Consider the following 15,585-nt stretch of genomic DNA (forward strand, 5'->3'; position numbering starts at 1 on the left):
CTTATCGCGTCAGTATTTGCATAATTTTATTGCTGAACGCTTATTATGACGCAAGAACACATTTTTATATTGTACGTATAATTTACAGATAATGTATTCCATAATTATTTTAAAATTTCCAATGTTAGTTAAAATTTTTTCAATTTGTTTTGAAAGGTTTTAAGCGACGATAGTGAAGGCAGAGCGAATACGTTTTCGATGTTCGCTTTATGAGGGTAAAATATGTTCTAACGAAATGTATGGATCGCGTTTTTAAAGAGGTATACGTTCAATATTTATTGACGATATTGCGATCCGCGATCCAGAGTTCAAAATTGTTAGAAATGTTATGGTAAATGTGTTATTACAGTACCCAAAGGAATAACGTAATTTTCTGGCTGATGTTTCTAGTTTCGGCGACATATTTTTTTTAATTAGCCAAAAGCAAATTTTGAGCCCGTGCAATACATTTAAATTATATATGAATAAAACATTTTTTGAAAATCGGTTAAGAATCACTGAAATAAACTACCGTCCCACGACAGTCAGGTCTACATAACCGCAACGACCCAGACTTAAGCCCAAAATACAATAGCGCAGTGGCAGTGGCAGCGGCAGTTTTTCGAAATCAGCTATTTTTTGGAAAGTGTGATGTTCAATAAAGCGTCTCACAATAGGTTCTTTGGCGTACGCAACGCGGTATCCCGCGGACGCACAAAATAGCCCAGAACTTATTCCCTTACTCAACAAAATGGTTAATAGAGCGCGAAAATTGGATCGTAACATTCTTCTTCTTCCTACCCGAAACCGCCCTGACTTTTTCCCCGGGTAAAAATGGATAAAGCGTCAAAGTGCATATCAGCTGTTTTGTGTTTACATATTGCCTGCACTTACCTGGTGTTTATCAAATTTTTGAAACAAAAATTCAATTTCCAAGGGTTTCCATTTAAGCGACAAAAACAAAAACAACGCGAATAAGCTGTTTCTCAAATTCTGGGAACGAAATGTAGTTTTTCGCATTCCCGTACTTCTGGATTATGTTCCATTTTTGAGAGCAAATTTTTCGCTAGTTCTCTAATAACCGGACCCGGTCCGGATTGTTAGGGAAATAACCCACTATAATTTCTACGGAAAGTATTGCTGATAGAGCCACAGCATTATATATGAAATTAATCATCTGCACAGAATATTTAGAAACGGCAATACTGTGAAATTTTTTAGATAAATTAAGTTTTTAACCTCATTGAACACACTCTAATAAACGTCATATTTATTGTATAAAATAAACAAGATATTTGTTTTGGTTTTTAATTGAATAGACTAGTTTTCGTATAATAAATACGTTTAAAATCATCAGATGTCACTATTTCCTGCGTATATCAATGTTGTGCAAGATCTAAGAAGCGATGAAGGGCCAGAAGATACTCCAACCACCTCGTCTACATGGTTGGCCAACAGTAGTTTTCCTTTAGAAAACGATGATATAAAAAATTTGGAAAATGTTGAAATAATTGAATCAAGTACTTCATCTAGCGAAAATGAAGTTGAACTCTCGCAATCATCGCATCAAAAAAAGAAAAAGCATAAAAGGAGTAAGAAAAGAAGAAAACTCGAGCATGATTGTGAAATCAAATTAATAGCCCCAGTGTTGGAATTTAGTGGCAATGAGGAGTACTACATAGATAAATCTAAGACAAAACAATTCCTTTCTATACGTACTTTGCATAAACCCGCATGTCCTCGGTACAGGCATTCATTTGGCCACATTTTGGGAGCTAGATTTTGGCACCATTCAAATGCCAACAAAAAGTCTAGTAAACGCTATTTTCTAGCAAAAGTAAAAGCTTCCAGTGATCAAAATTATAGTTCAGTTTTACCTCTAGACGAAAATGAATATAATGCACGAATGGGCCAATTGAATCGAAAAACATTGGAGGCCTCTTGCGATGTGCAAGTCTGGCTCGACTTATTGTCATTGCAGGATCAAAATCCATACAAATGGTCACGACTTTTGCTAGCTGAGAGAAAATTGGACATTATAAATCGTGCATTAGCTCGCTTTCCATGCAATGAGCAATTATATGAACAATACATTGATATTATTAACGTCACGTATCCTTCCTTTGAAGTGACAAAAATGTTGGATCGCTTGTTGCAAAAAGACCTTTATAGCTACACATTATGGACGGCGCAGATAATGACAACCCAAGGTTCGATGGCAAGATGTATCGTGCCGGACGTACTTCGTATCTATGAGCGTTGCATGTCTAAAATGCATCACGCCAAGCAAATGAGCACGCAATCCTTGGCACTAGAGAACCGTGATTCAGACAATGTAATGCTGCGTTTATTCAATAATTGCGCACTTTTCCTTCGGCAAGCGGGATTGTATGAGCAATTCATTGCATTGTTAAAGCTTGCTCTTGAACTAAATGTTTCAACAGATCATTTTAAAGCATTTGCTCCCTTGGAAACTGACCAAAACACACTAATTGAATTCGAAGAACTTGTTTTGCAATCAGGGTTACCTATGAATGAGATATGGCTTCGTGTCGAAAAACTGCGGCAAGGTTTTAATTTTTTGCCTTTCCCAGATAAGATTAAATGCAATGATCCACAACGTATCGTGTTCAACGAAGATATTTGCCACTATATCTATCCGTTAAATTCGCGAGACAATGCATTCTACCTGATACTGCTAATTTTACGGTTACTTAAAGTACCCTTTATTCAGTGTGAAGGAATGGCAGAAAGGTTTAGCGCACATCTGGAACAAATCGGAGAATCCGATGCAATTGAAGATACATTAACAGTTTGTATTCAACGGAATTTCGCAATTTCACAGGAGCTACAAAGAGAATTTCAAAAAGGAATTTACACACTAGCTAAGGAAATGGCTGTAAGTCCTACATTTTTAAGTAGCACCATCGGCCATGACATCTACATTCGTTGCATCAGTAGTTTCCTACTCGAATGTGCTGCAACATATTCAAATATTGATAAACGAAAGCGCGATCTCTTTATTGTACTCTGGTGCCGTTTTGAGCGATTACTGTTGATTCTCGAACGATGTGGTTCCAAAATGAATAGTGAATATATAAAAGAGGGGCGGAAGCGCTTTAAAAAATCTACTTAAGCAGTCACCTAATCGCAACGTTTTGCTTTTATATACTGAGTTTGCCATTTACGAATTTGAATCTTTAGATCAATCTAAAAATATGGACTCAGTAACGCACATATTTGAAAACCTAATTGCCTCACATTCCGCAGACGAGACACAAGCATCGGATTTATGTTACACCTACGTTACATTCGCGGAAATGCTTATCGGGAATGGGAGGCAAAGCAACGCATTGCAAATACTAATATCTTATGCTTTAGGTAGCAAGAGCCAAAATGATGAATCAATTGGATCTGGAAAAAAGCTTGCAGCACTACAAAAGATCACGGAAAAGTTAGAGCAATACATTGCAATCGAAAAAAACGTTGAGGTCATGGTACTGGAGCAGTATTTATTGCCTGATTATACTGTATCGTTGTTGAAGGTGCGCGTGCTAATCCAATGCCTTATTGGACAAAAATTGGATGCAATAAAATATATGAATAAACTACTGAATATATTTCGTGGTATCAATGATAGGCATAGGTTTCTACGTGAACAAATTCTGGAGCTATACGTGGCTGCACTGCAAATAACTTGCCCAAATTGTGTTGTGCCAAACGCATTAGTGCGTGACAAAGTTTTTGCTGCTCTCGCTGAGTTTCCTCGGAACCTATTTCTCCTGCAACATTGTGGCATGTTGAGCTCACAGCCTTGGTTTCGAATAAGAACTGCTTTTCTTCGTGCCAAACCGACGATATTGTCAGTGACATTTTTAATTGTTTTAGCACGTTATCGGTTCCTTAAGATGAACACCGATGAGTTATTTGCAAATGATGGTATATATGTTATTGAATGGGATAAGCGATGTAATGAATTAATCATACGTAATCGTATTCTGCACGTTTTTAAAACTTTGTCAAATGATAATCTGACTCAATCAAAAACGAGAACGACATTGCTAAGGAATGCTCTCTTTTGGCGATTATATATCCGATTTTTATCTGACCAGTGCACTGATTTTGAGACGAGCAAAAGGTGTCTTTTGACTGCTTTAGATGAATGCCCGTGGAGTAAAGCGCTATACCTGGATGGTGCGACATATGTGCCACAAGAGTTGACTCATTTGCAGGACCTAATTATTGAAAAGCAGCTGCGGATATACGCACTGCCCGAAGAGCTTGAGATTCTACGTGGAACTTGAACGATTGATTACTTTAGCAGCCAACGCTCAAACATACTTTTACTACTGATATTCATAACAGTCACTAAATAGTAATAATAAATACATACATACATATAGTTTATGTAAATACATTTATGCCTGTTATTTTATTTATGCAATTTGCATATTTACTGCATTCCTGACATGCAATACATATACATACATACATATGTACATATAGAGATGTAAAAAATGTTGACAAATAAATACATACATACATATGTATGTATATACATACATAAAGTTTTATATTTTTTAATAGCTAGATATATTTATTAGCATATAGGATTAGTAAATATAAAAGTAGGTACATACATATGTACATATAACGACGCGCATATCTTCTAATTTGGAGGATTTTTTTTTATTAATGGTTACTATTGATGTATCAGCAATATGTGTCTAAAGGAAGTAAAAAAGAAAATAAGTGTCCAAAGAATGCAAAATGGAAATTTCCACTGATGATAGCAACTGAAAAATATTTCTTGCGTACTCTATGCATGTGCATAATGAGGAAATTTTCAATACTTCTCATGATCACGATTTTTTAAAAGTTATTGCAGCTGTATAGCCATTCTTTTATGGCGCCAAGTGGATTTAGCAACAGTTTTGAAGAAACAGCAACAAAAGCTGCAGAAACAGTTAGAAACAAGTAATTAAAAAAAAAATATTTAAACAAGGTTTTATTAGAAAAATCGACCACCACACCGCACCACCCAACGACTAAATTCCTTTGGAGTTATTTCTTTCCATTTAAGTAATATAAGGTTCTAAATATGAAACAAATCGGGATGTTTCAAATATCTCGACTCCTGCGCCACCTATTGTATTAATTCATCTTTCATATTGCGTTGTCATCAGGTTCTAGTCAGGTTTGAAGTTTCCAGTCTCTAGGTCAGTGGGAAGTTTATTAAAAATTGATTGCAAGATTTGATTACGCACCGGTGAAACTTAATGAAAGCTGGTAATAATAAAAGCTTATACAAAAAAATCCTTTTAATCAAAATGTCAGCGGCAACCACAAACATGAAGTTACCATCTGAAAAACCATTTGAGCCACTGGCAACGAAACGACGCGATTTCTCATATTCCCTTTTGGAGTTGCTTGTTTCATTCACACACGGCGACTTTTTGGTATGCAATTATTGTTTTCGGCTGTGAACCGCTAACTCAATTTACGCAGGCGAAAGAGAGCACAAAGCGTTTTACCCGACACAAAAAGTTTTGCTCCACACAAAAAGTCGTTTACTTGCCAGCTAGCAAAATATCCGTGAACGTATCCGAGAATATACGAAAAAAAATCCGTATAAAAATCTAATATTTCTTCCGTTTTCCGATTACACTTTCAGCCGTTTTCCGGTTATGTTTTCCACTGTAATGAAATTTTTCTAATTAATTTTTCGTTAAATTAGCTTTTGTCCTGAACTTCACAAATGCTTTTTCATAGTTACTGAAAACCCAAACAAGAAACAAATGCATTCATTGCAATTTTATTTAAAAAATGCTTTTAAAGTATATCATTTTAATATTTTGCGTCCGCTGGCAATCGAACCTGAGACCCTCTGGGAGCTACTAAGTATTAGCATTCACCGCTGCACACTCAGCTAGAGTTAGAACATGCATGTACATAAATGACAGCATGTGGATTTTTTTTTTTAAATATTCGTAAGGTTTTTCGAGCTAATTTTTTTTGTTATTTTTCCATAAAAATACCGTTCAAGCTTTAACCAAACCATATACAAAGTTTAGCAAAATTCAACAAATTTTAAACTTTTTAATTTGAATCTCTAGGACACTTTTGAGTATGCAGTTTTATAGCCCATACATAATAATAAGGCGCATGAAGTGGAACGCCTAAAAATCCCATGGGTTCAAGTCCTATCTCAAAGAAAGAAAAACGAGCTCATCTCGGTGAAAATTCTCTCGGTTGGTGGAAAACTAAACTAAAATACGACAAATTGACAGATCTGGCCCGCAAATATTTGAGCGCTCCACCCGCCAGCGTTCCAAGCGAGCAATTTATCAGTGCAGTCGGCCTTATATACGAGCCTCTAAGAAATCGCCTCATGGGAGAAAAGGCAGAAAAATAACTCTTTTTGAAATATAACACCGTGCGACAGTAAATTTTACACACGAAAAAATCAATATATTCACAAAACTGGGGGCCAAATATAGTAAAACTGCGTTTTTAGAATTCCTCTCTGACGTCAGATTTTTTTTAAAGGACTTCGGAATTTCTAGAATTTGATTGAATAAAATGATTATTCAAAAGTTTATATAGAGGGCAAAAATGTTTTTGATTAAATATTTTATTCTTTGAGTATATAAAAAGAAATTTTTGGGATCAAGAAAGTATAAGTTTTCTGGTATCCTTTACAATGATACAATTTTTTTAAAAATCGGTTTGTAATTTTCTTGTTTGAAATATTTTTTTTTTTATAAAAAAAGGAATTTTTTGCTTTCAAGTGCTTTTTCTCAAATTTTTATATACGAAGTATTCAAATATGCACACCAGAAGAAAGAGTATTTAATCGCCTTTACATCGATACGATCGGTTAGAAATTTTTTGTTATTTTATTTTTTTTTAAATAGGTATTTTTTCATTTTAAGTGTTTTTGCTCAAATTTTTATATACGAAGTATACAAATACGCATTGCGTTTACAATGACACCAACTTTTTAAAAATCACTTCAAATTTGTTTGAAATATAAGGTTTGTAATTTTCGAAGACCCGACCTTTGCCCCCTTATATCACCTGTAATATAAGTTTGCAAAACCATTTAAATAAGAGCAAAAGGCGGTCTACGAATAAAAAATAATTTTTTACCAAAGATCCTATTTCGAACTTCGAAGGCCCATATCTCGATTTCGGAGGCTAACTTCGAAAAACGGAGAAATAACTTTTTTACCTATGACTCAATCTCTTAAAACAACGTGGTTTGGTCCAATACCCAGCGGAGTGCTGTACAGTGTAGTGATTCTAGTATCTTCATTTATGTATATTGTAACAGAGCCGCGGGTTCAGGCTAGTATCTTATAAAGAGAAGTGTAAAATATTTTTATGTAAATCTAATAAAGTTAGAAGGACGAAATTCGAGGATGTGGTAGTTTACATATTAGTCCTTGGCATATATTTTTTTCAAAAATAAATATTGGAAATTTCCAAGGATATTTAAGGATAAAGTTGTCCTTTTCAATATTTATTCGTCCTGGTGCTACAAAAACTTAATTTTTTTTTAAATTCCACAGAATTTTTCCTTTTAACTGATACCCATATTGTTACTCTACAATGCACCAAATCTTTTAAATAATTTTTTTATTCAATCATATCCTGGAATTTCCAAAGTCCTTTAAAAAAAATCCTGACGTCATAGAGATTAATTAAAAACGCAGTTATACTATATTTGGCTCCTAGTTTTGTGAATATATTGATTTTTTCGTGTGTTTTAAAATTTTTTGGTTTTTGACCCACGGTGTATTCTGTGTTTTTTTTTAAATTATTAAAATAGGATAAACAAAAAAAAAATTCTTATAACTTGTCAACATGTTTTGCGTTCATAATTTTTACAAGAGGTGTATACATACCGAGGGCTTATATTCAATACCCTAGACTTTTTACAAAAATGGGTTTCTGATATAAAAATCCACCTAAGATATTAATGTCGACCTTGTACAAAGCTTGACAGAAGAATTTACTTTTAAATTGCAAAGTCAAAATCAACATCAGCGATGACTGGTAACTCCCAGATGGGTTCTAATATCACAAAGTAGATTTTGTGAAAAATGCAGATAGAGGGTATTGAATATATGTAAGCCCTCGATTTGTATTTGTATAACTACGGCTACCCACTAAGAACTGTAGCTCTTCAAGAATTTTTACTTGCAGTATAGATAAATGCACGTACTACATACAATACAAAAAAAAAAACCAAAACGTGTCAGTTTTTAAATTTATTCAGCAAAAATGTTCAGCTCGATGTTCTCTCTAAAAAAATATGCCCAAGTTTTTTGTTGCAAAAATTGTGTTCGGACCGTGTTACTTTATAACTTTGAGCTTCAAGAGAAACTGCAACATTTTGGCGAGGCGCTCCTACTTCTTTGAGTGTTTACCATTTAGCTTCCCTGAGGTGATTTCGGGGCCATGGACAATATCCACTTAATTGCTGATTATGCCAAAGCTATAATCACATCAAAGTGTTGTTTCGTATGTACATACTTAGGTTGAATTATACGGCATAATACGTCTCAAAACCATCCCATAACCCATCCGCCGGGGAGAACTTGCTTTTTTTATTTATGTTTTATCGCTTTTGTCGAACAGAGAAAAAAAAAATTGTTTACACCAAAATTGCTCACACTATCATTGATATACATACATACACATACATAGATAGTAGTAGCGCCTACATCATGCACTACAAATAAATATTGTATGTTCATAGATATATCATTATATTGCGCTCTTATTGATTAAGAGCGCCTTGCTAGACAAGCTGCTCGTGAAATGGAGTGGATTAATTTCCCTTGATTTAATGATTTATTTAAGAAGTATGTATGTATGTATGGTTATGGTTAGGTGGTTGTATGTATGTATGTATGTATGTGTGTCTATACATATATAGCTGCATGGGTTGCGCTCCCAGCTGACCGCCAAAGAGCGTGGGATATTTTCCATTCGGCACCAGCCCTCTGCATCGGTATTCGTTAGCCAAGGGGGTGGTGGGTGGGGGAGCTTTTAGCTAGCCATTCGGCAGACTTCGTTGTCTCACTTTTATGATACATTGCGGCTCGTTGGCCGACTGACTGATAACTTGTTCGCTTGGCCGACTTTTGCTCTATGAGCTGCTGTGTGTCTCAGTGTATCTTTGTCGTGTTTTGCGTTCGGTTTGAAATGTTTTCGCGGTTGTGGCGTTTGCGTTTTTACTTATATGTAGCGCGCAATTGAAAACTAGAAAAAAGCAATAGGCACTAAAAAAATTATAAATACACAAACATCTTTAGAAATAATACAAGAAAAGGTTCGAAATCAAATCAGGTTATATGTAGTGTTTGCCAATATCTGTATGTATATACATATCTACATATAATTTCATTGCTTAAAGCGGTGGAGCGCTGTTGGTGACGATGGCAATCGCGCAGAGTTCGCTATAATGTCGATATAAAAATGAAAAATTTAACAAAATATAATAAATTTAAAATCCGTGCTGTTATTGCTAATATGGCGCATTGTCATTGTTGGTGTAATTACATATATGTATATAATAATGGATATAATTTGCATCAAGTGTCAATCAATTAGACGAATCCAAAAGTTCAAAAATTATCACCTTGCCTGAAAAAATGCTGAATTCTCTTCGTTTCCACAGAGCTTAAGCAACACCCCTCCGCCCCTTATTTCTCGCATGTTCTTTGCCGTTATGGTGGTTGTGGTGGTGCGGGGTTTGGGATACACTTTACTTCAAGGCCTTTACGCTCGTCCTCCATTAATCACTTCGCAGTTAAAACCACCTCCCCAAAGCCCAACGAACATAGCAAAGCAAATACGAGAAAAGTAGAATATTAAAAATAAAATCGAATAAAGCAAACAAAGTGATAAAGCGAAACCGAACGTGGATATGTGTGCGCGCGTGTGTGTGTGCACAACTGGATTGAAGTGTGTGCGCTTTTAGTTTTGTACAAATATGCACATACACACATACATACATATGTATGTATGTATATCGCTCATTTAATAAAAGATCATCGCAACTCAAAACGCAGAATTTCTCAGGAGACGCGCTTAAAGTTTTCAATCCACTTTCAAAATGCAGGAAATATAAATGCATATATGTGTTTAATTCTCACCTGGCAACTAGGCAAGATTTTAGCATGAAATTCCTAAATAATATGATATAATATACTATGTATATGTAATTCTGCAAAGTTAGCTAAAAAATTGCATTTTTTGAGTTGTGACGGTCTTTTAGTAAAAGAGCAAAATGTAAACATGTTTTTCGTACGTGTGCTCGCTGGTGTATTGAAAAAGTCGTCGTTTGAAATCGTAAAAAAATACCATAGAAGAATATTCCGCACGTAAATACATTGAAGAGAATACTCTAAATTAAATCGAGCCGCAATCATTCCGATTTACGCCGTTTCAATTGAGAAGGGAACCCTTTGTTGCTCATACGCCATGCTTGCCCGCGTAATTATATGCTTACGTAGTGTTTTGCATTTGTGGACATATGTATATACATACATATGTACATACATATTTAAGAATGTCAAAATATGAATGCATCTCTGTTCTCCCGTATATATATAAATACATTCATACAGTTATACATATATGTATGTACATACATACATATACATAAATATATCAGTGTGTGTAACTGTATATAGAATTAATGTCTGCATCAGCGTTGCCACTGACGACAAAATACTTACATACCATCCACTTGAAAAAAAAAAATTTGCCAAATCTGGAAAATATCTACCAATAACTTTTTTGACGGTAATCATTATGAGTAAAATAATTTAAATCAACATTTAATCACTATTTTATGATTTTTATTTTTTTCGCTTAAAAATAATAATTGTTATTGAGTTTTATTTGTTCGCACAACGGAAATAATTATTATTAGGTTTTTATTTTTTCGATCACAAGTAATGATTATTTTATGATTTTTGTTTTTTCGCTCAGAGAAAAAACTTTATTGAGTTTTATCTTTCCAGTTAAAAATACTGATTCAATTTAAATGAATTTACTGAAATTTTGACATGCAAATTTTGGGACTTAATCCTTTTATTAGGGTGTCGCTACCTCTGAAAAGGATACGTGGGAAATCGCACTGGTATAGTTTTTGAGTTTTTTGAATGATCATTATTCTTAAGTGGAAAAATAAAATTTGATGACAATTATTATCTTTGAGCGAAAAAATAAAAATTATAAAATAATCATTATTTTTGATAGAAAAAATAAAAATCAAATAATAATACTTTCGTTTGAGCGAAAATATAAAAATTCAATAATTAATTATTATTAATTATTATTTTGCACATTTATAGATTAAACATGAAACAAGAAAGTCATTGTAAATTACAGTAGGACGCACGAACACAAATACGAAAGTATAGTTAAAATTGCTTTACTTACGATTATTTTCCCTCGCTGATAAAAACTATAGTTTTGTTATATTTTTTTTAGTTATTTCAATAAAAATTACAAATTAATATGGAACTCTTTATTTATTCCTTCAACTAGAAGTGAAAATTATAAAACTTAAGGCAACAACGAAACTTCATCATTTGAAAAAGCTTCAACTGGAGTTATCATAGACAAATACAGTGACTCAAAAATGCTAGGAGATTTTTTTAATATTCACAATGTTTTTCAAGTCAATATTTTTTTGTTAGTTTCTGTATATAACATTCAAGCTACATAGCCCTAGCTGAGAGGGATTTTTAAGTCCGGCGCCCGAGTTTACTCTCGACGGCTCTGACAGAGAATAAAACCCTTACAAACTCATTTTCTTCAAACACTTATTTTGCAAAAATTTGAATACAAGTTTTCGCGTATTCCAAGCTAAAATAACTCCAAACGTTGATGAAATATTTTTGTATTTTTTGGGACTTATCACATTTCCGCAACCATTTTTGACATAGCAAATTTGCTTATAACGAAATACATACAAACAAATAAAAGGAAAGTGGGTGGTTCGATCTTTTGGAATACGATGCCCCTTTAATTGTTCTTGCTTTTTGCATCAAAATATAATATTTTAGGAGAAGTTGACTTAGCAACATTTCACTCTAAGCTAGCAACATTAGAAAAATTCAAAAATGAACTTTTAGAACATTTTTGGCGATGCAGTTTTATAGCCAATGGAGTTTAAGTAGACCCAACAATGTACAGTTAAAAAATGCCGTTGATTTTTTTTTTTTTTTAATTTTTTTACCGCCGGTGTTGTGTTTTTTTTTTTATTTAACAATTGCCACTTATAAAAGCGTTCGTTGATTTTTTTTATTTTTTGCGAATAATCATAGTGTGCAATAACATACCTGTCCATTTTTTTCTTTTTAACCGACTTCACAAAAAGGAGGACTTTATCAATTCGTCGGAATATATATATTTTTTTATGTATTTTACCGCATATCTTTGGACCACCTCAACCGATTTCGATAATTCTTTTTCTATCAGAAAGGTGGCGCCATACAAATTTACTGGTTTCGATTCGATCATTGGATTATGAGGAAATTAACGGTACTACTAAATGAAATGGGGTTTGAATGAAGCACGATATATTCGCCTTGTATCGATATATGGTATGTAAATAAAAAGTGTGCATTGAAGCGTTCAAAAATTAATGCAATAAAGTAGATTACACTTTTGTAAAGAAATTTATAATATACATACATAAACATTACGAAAAATAAAACGGATTGAAAAGTTTTATTTGTTTTTCAAACAAAATACTTTAACAAAAATTTACCTAAATGAAAACAAAATTTAGATTTTTACCAACTAAAATTTTTTCTGCCAATTTTGGTAATAATTTCCAAAGTGGCAACTCTGGTCTACTAGTATTTGGGAGAACGTATTTATAAAAGTCCGAGCATTTTTAGAAAGCTCTCTGCTTTACATATACATACATACTTACTAAAAGTGTTTTTTGTGTTACTTTTTTCGTTCACATCGTTCCTCTCTTTTTACACTTTTCTGTTTGAATGTTCGAGTATGTTTTGATTACAACTACGACAAGTTTGGCTGTTTACAATCTGCCTACATCTGTATTATTGTATGTACCTACATATGTATGTATGTGTTTATACTTATTTATGTGCTTACTTTTGTACCTTAAGCAAAATACAATAAATTTATATATGTACCTATGTGTATAAGTATTATTGTGGGTCGCAAACTGTATTCCTTTTAAATCCTATTAACTATAATAGTGACGAGATGCTGCTTTTATTAGGTCTCATTTATAAAATATTTTAAGTGCGAAAGCTCCGAATGACACAGAGCACATTGGTCGAATAAGACGAACAAACTTAGGGTTTAGGAAACGGTTTTTTTTTATTAGAGGATTAATCCGGTAACCGAAATCTCTATTGTATCAGCTCTTCAATATAGAGCTAGTGTGTTCGGTTGATTATGGCACTGGTCTACGGTTAAAGGAAGGGTGAGCAGCTGCATCTCTACAGCAAAATATTTAAACTTTAATATTTTCAATTGAAATTGCTATATCCACCTCAGCGTATATTCAACTTACCTCACTTTACATATTTTTTTTTTCAACAAAACCAACAAATTGTGAAAAAGTTTAAGATGTTTGGGTAATTGTTATTTTACAAACTAGTTTGGGAACTTATGTAAAAAAACGTTTGGAAAATATTGATTACTTCAATGGTTATTTTGTGTATATTTAATATTTTCTAGATACATACATACATATTTCCCAGGGACCGAGAACGCGTTCCAGTTTTGAGAATCGTTTGAATGGGAGCAAAATGAGAACAAAAGGTTCGGGAACGTTTCCGTTAGGAACAAAATGCGAATAAAACTATCGGGAACCTTTTCTGGAAGAACATAATTAGAACGAAAGTTTCGGGAACTTTTCCAATGAGAACAAAATAAGAACGAAAGTATCGATCACGTTTTCAAGAAGGATCAAATAAGAAGTAAAGTCTGGGGAACGTTATGCTGGAGAACAAAAGTTTTGAGAACTTTACGTTAAGAACGAGAGGGGCGCGTTGGGATGAAAAATCGTTTCAGTGAGAACTACGATTTTTAATTCAAAGCCGGAGGAAAGCTGGATGATCTCAACTTTCAGATCGTTTATCATTAACGTGAAATATTTATTTATGGAAAAAATTTAATTTTCTTTGTAAGAAAAGTTCGTGTCTTAAGTATCTCGTTGACTTTATTTGCATAATTATGCTTCAGTTCTTTTTTGATTAATTTTATTATTCAAACATTTCATTATGTACATTTTAAAAGCTTCTTGAGAAAACGGATCTGAGATTTTCATAGCAAATTTCTATTTGTTCAGAACTAGGACAACATAACATTGCTACACTGTACGACGTTTTCACTTTTTTCTGGAGAATTGATGAATGCAATGTTTTCTGAATATCTGGATTGTATAAAGAAAAGTAATTTCTCAGTTTTCCCAGATTGGCGATTTTAAGCATTTAAAATAATCGAAATTGATCTAATATTTTTGCATTCAAATGACCTTTCTGGGGGTATTGGGGTCCGAAGAATCTTAATTGTCTATTTATTTTTAGCAGAAATGGCCGCTAGGGTGCGCTTTAATGTTTAAAAAATATGGAAGAGCCTTGAAGAAAAAATGTGCAAACAATCTTTCTCAAAAATTTTTTCTTCATGTTTATTTGCACCAAAGTGCACCGCAACATCATCAAATAACTTTTATTTTACCCCATAAAAATTCGGCCCAGCCTAATAAACATACATACACACGTTATGTATGTTTTGCAAATTTTTAGCATGCTGCAAATTACAGCCGATAGTTTGAACAGCAGTTTTTTTTGGTTTACCGCATAAGCGAATATTAATAATATGTATACTGTATATATATGTATGTATATGTAAGTACATATGCATATACATATATGCACATATGTATGCGAAATAAATTTATTAACTTAGGCCAAGAAATTGTTTTCAAGTGTATGTATGTATTTTATCTTGACTAGCTTCGGTCATCAAATGAGAATAATAAATAAAGCAAAGTCCGCAAGGGTGACGTTAACTGTATTTTGTTTTTTATGTACATAAGTGCTTTTGGTGTTTAATCGCATTAAATTGTAAATATAGAATAAAGGGCTATTGCAAAAATTAAATAACAACGGCAAAAAAGAAAACAAGAAACCCAAACAAACAATATAGCTGTATATGGAAATGTATGTATGTATATATAAATAAAGTAAGCACTATAAATAGATCGTACTATTTACTGTGATGTTATGAATTTATATGCACATTTTTTGTAAATATAAAAATAAATGAAATATTGTTGAGCTAAAGAAATGCCTATTCAAAGAAAATAAATAAAATTATATAAGCAAAACTTAAATTGAAAACATTTTCATAAAAAAACTCAAAACAAAACGTAAATGAGCGTAAATTTTTAAATTGTCATCGTAGGCGTGCGTGAGCGTTAACCAAATTCTTTATCGCGTTCATACTAAAAAAAAAAAACAAATCGCGCTTCACACGTTTTACTAAGTGCTTGGCCGAACTTCTGCTCCAAGTTGCGGTGTGCGCCTTAAT

At 33.2% G+C, this 15,585-nt stretch overlaps 2 protein-coding genes across 4 annotated transcripts in view; both read left to right on the forward strand.

Annotated features, from left to right (window-relative positions):
• The first annotated feature begins 1,237 nt into the window (after positions 1-1,237).
• LOC118750867 (nuclear exosome regulator NRDE2-like) lies at positions 1,238-4,510 on the forward strand. Its single transcript, XM_036485599.1, is given in 2 exon segments — positions 1,238-3,100; positions 3,102-4,510. Coding segments are annotated over 2 exon segments (2,946 nt in total). The 5' UTR covers positions 1,238-1,336; the 3' UTR covers positions 4,284-4,510.
• A 4,603-nt stretch (positions 4,511-9,113) lies between these two features.
• Positions 9,114-15,585, forward strand: part of LOC118750868 — a 34,450-nt gene continuing 27,978 nt past the window's right edge. Inside the window, exon 1 of one of the 3 annotated variants that reach the window (XM_036485601.1) lies at positions 9,114-9,957. The gene's annotated coding sequence lies outside the window, so the exon portion shown is untranslated. Of the gene's footprint in view, positions 9,958-12,443; positions 12,612-15,585 lie in introns of those variants that run through there. The other 2 variants (XM_036485600.1, XM_036485602.1) reach the window with 2 other exon arrangements.

Source organism: Rhagoletis pomonella, unplaced genomic scaffold (genome assembly GCF_013731165.1).
Source record: "Rhagoletis pomonella isolate Grant_MI unplaced genomic scaffold, Rhpom_1.0 Rhpom_scaffold_00431, whole genome shotgun sequence".
In the NCBI taxonomy this organism is placed as follows: Eukaryota; Metazoa; Arthropoda; class Insecta; order Diptera; family Tephritidae; genus Rhagoletis; species Rhagoletis pomonella.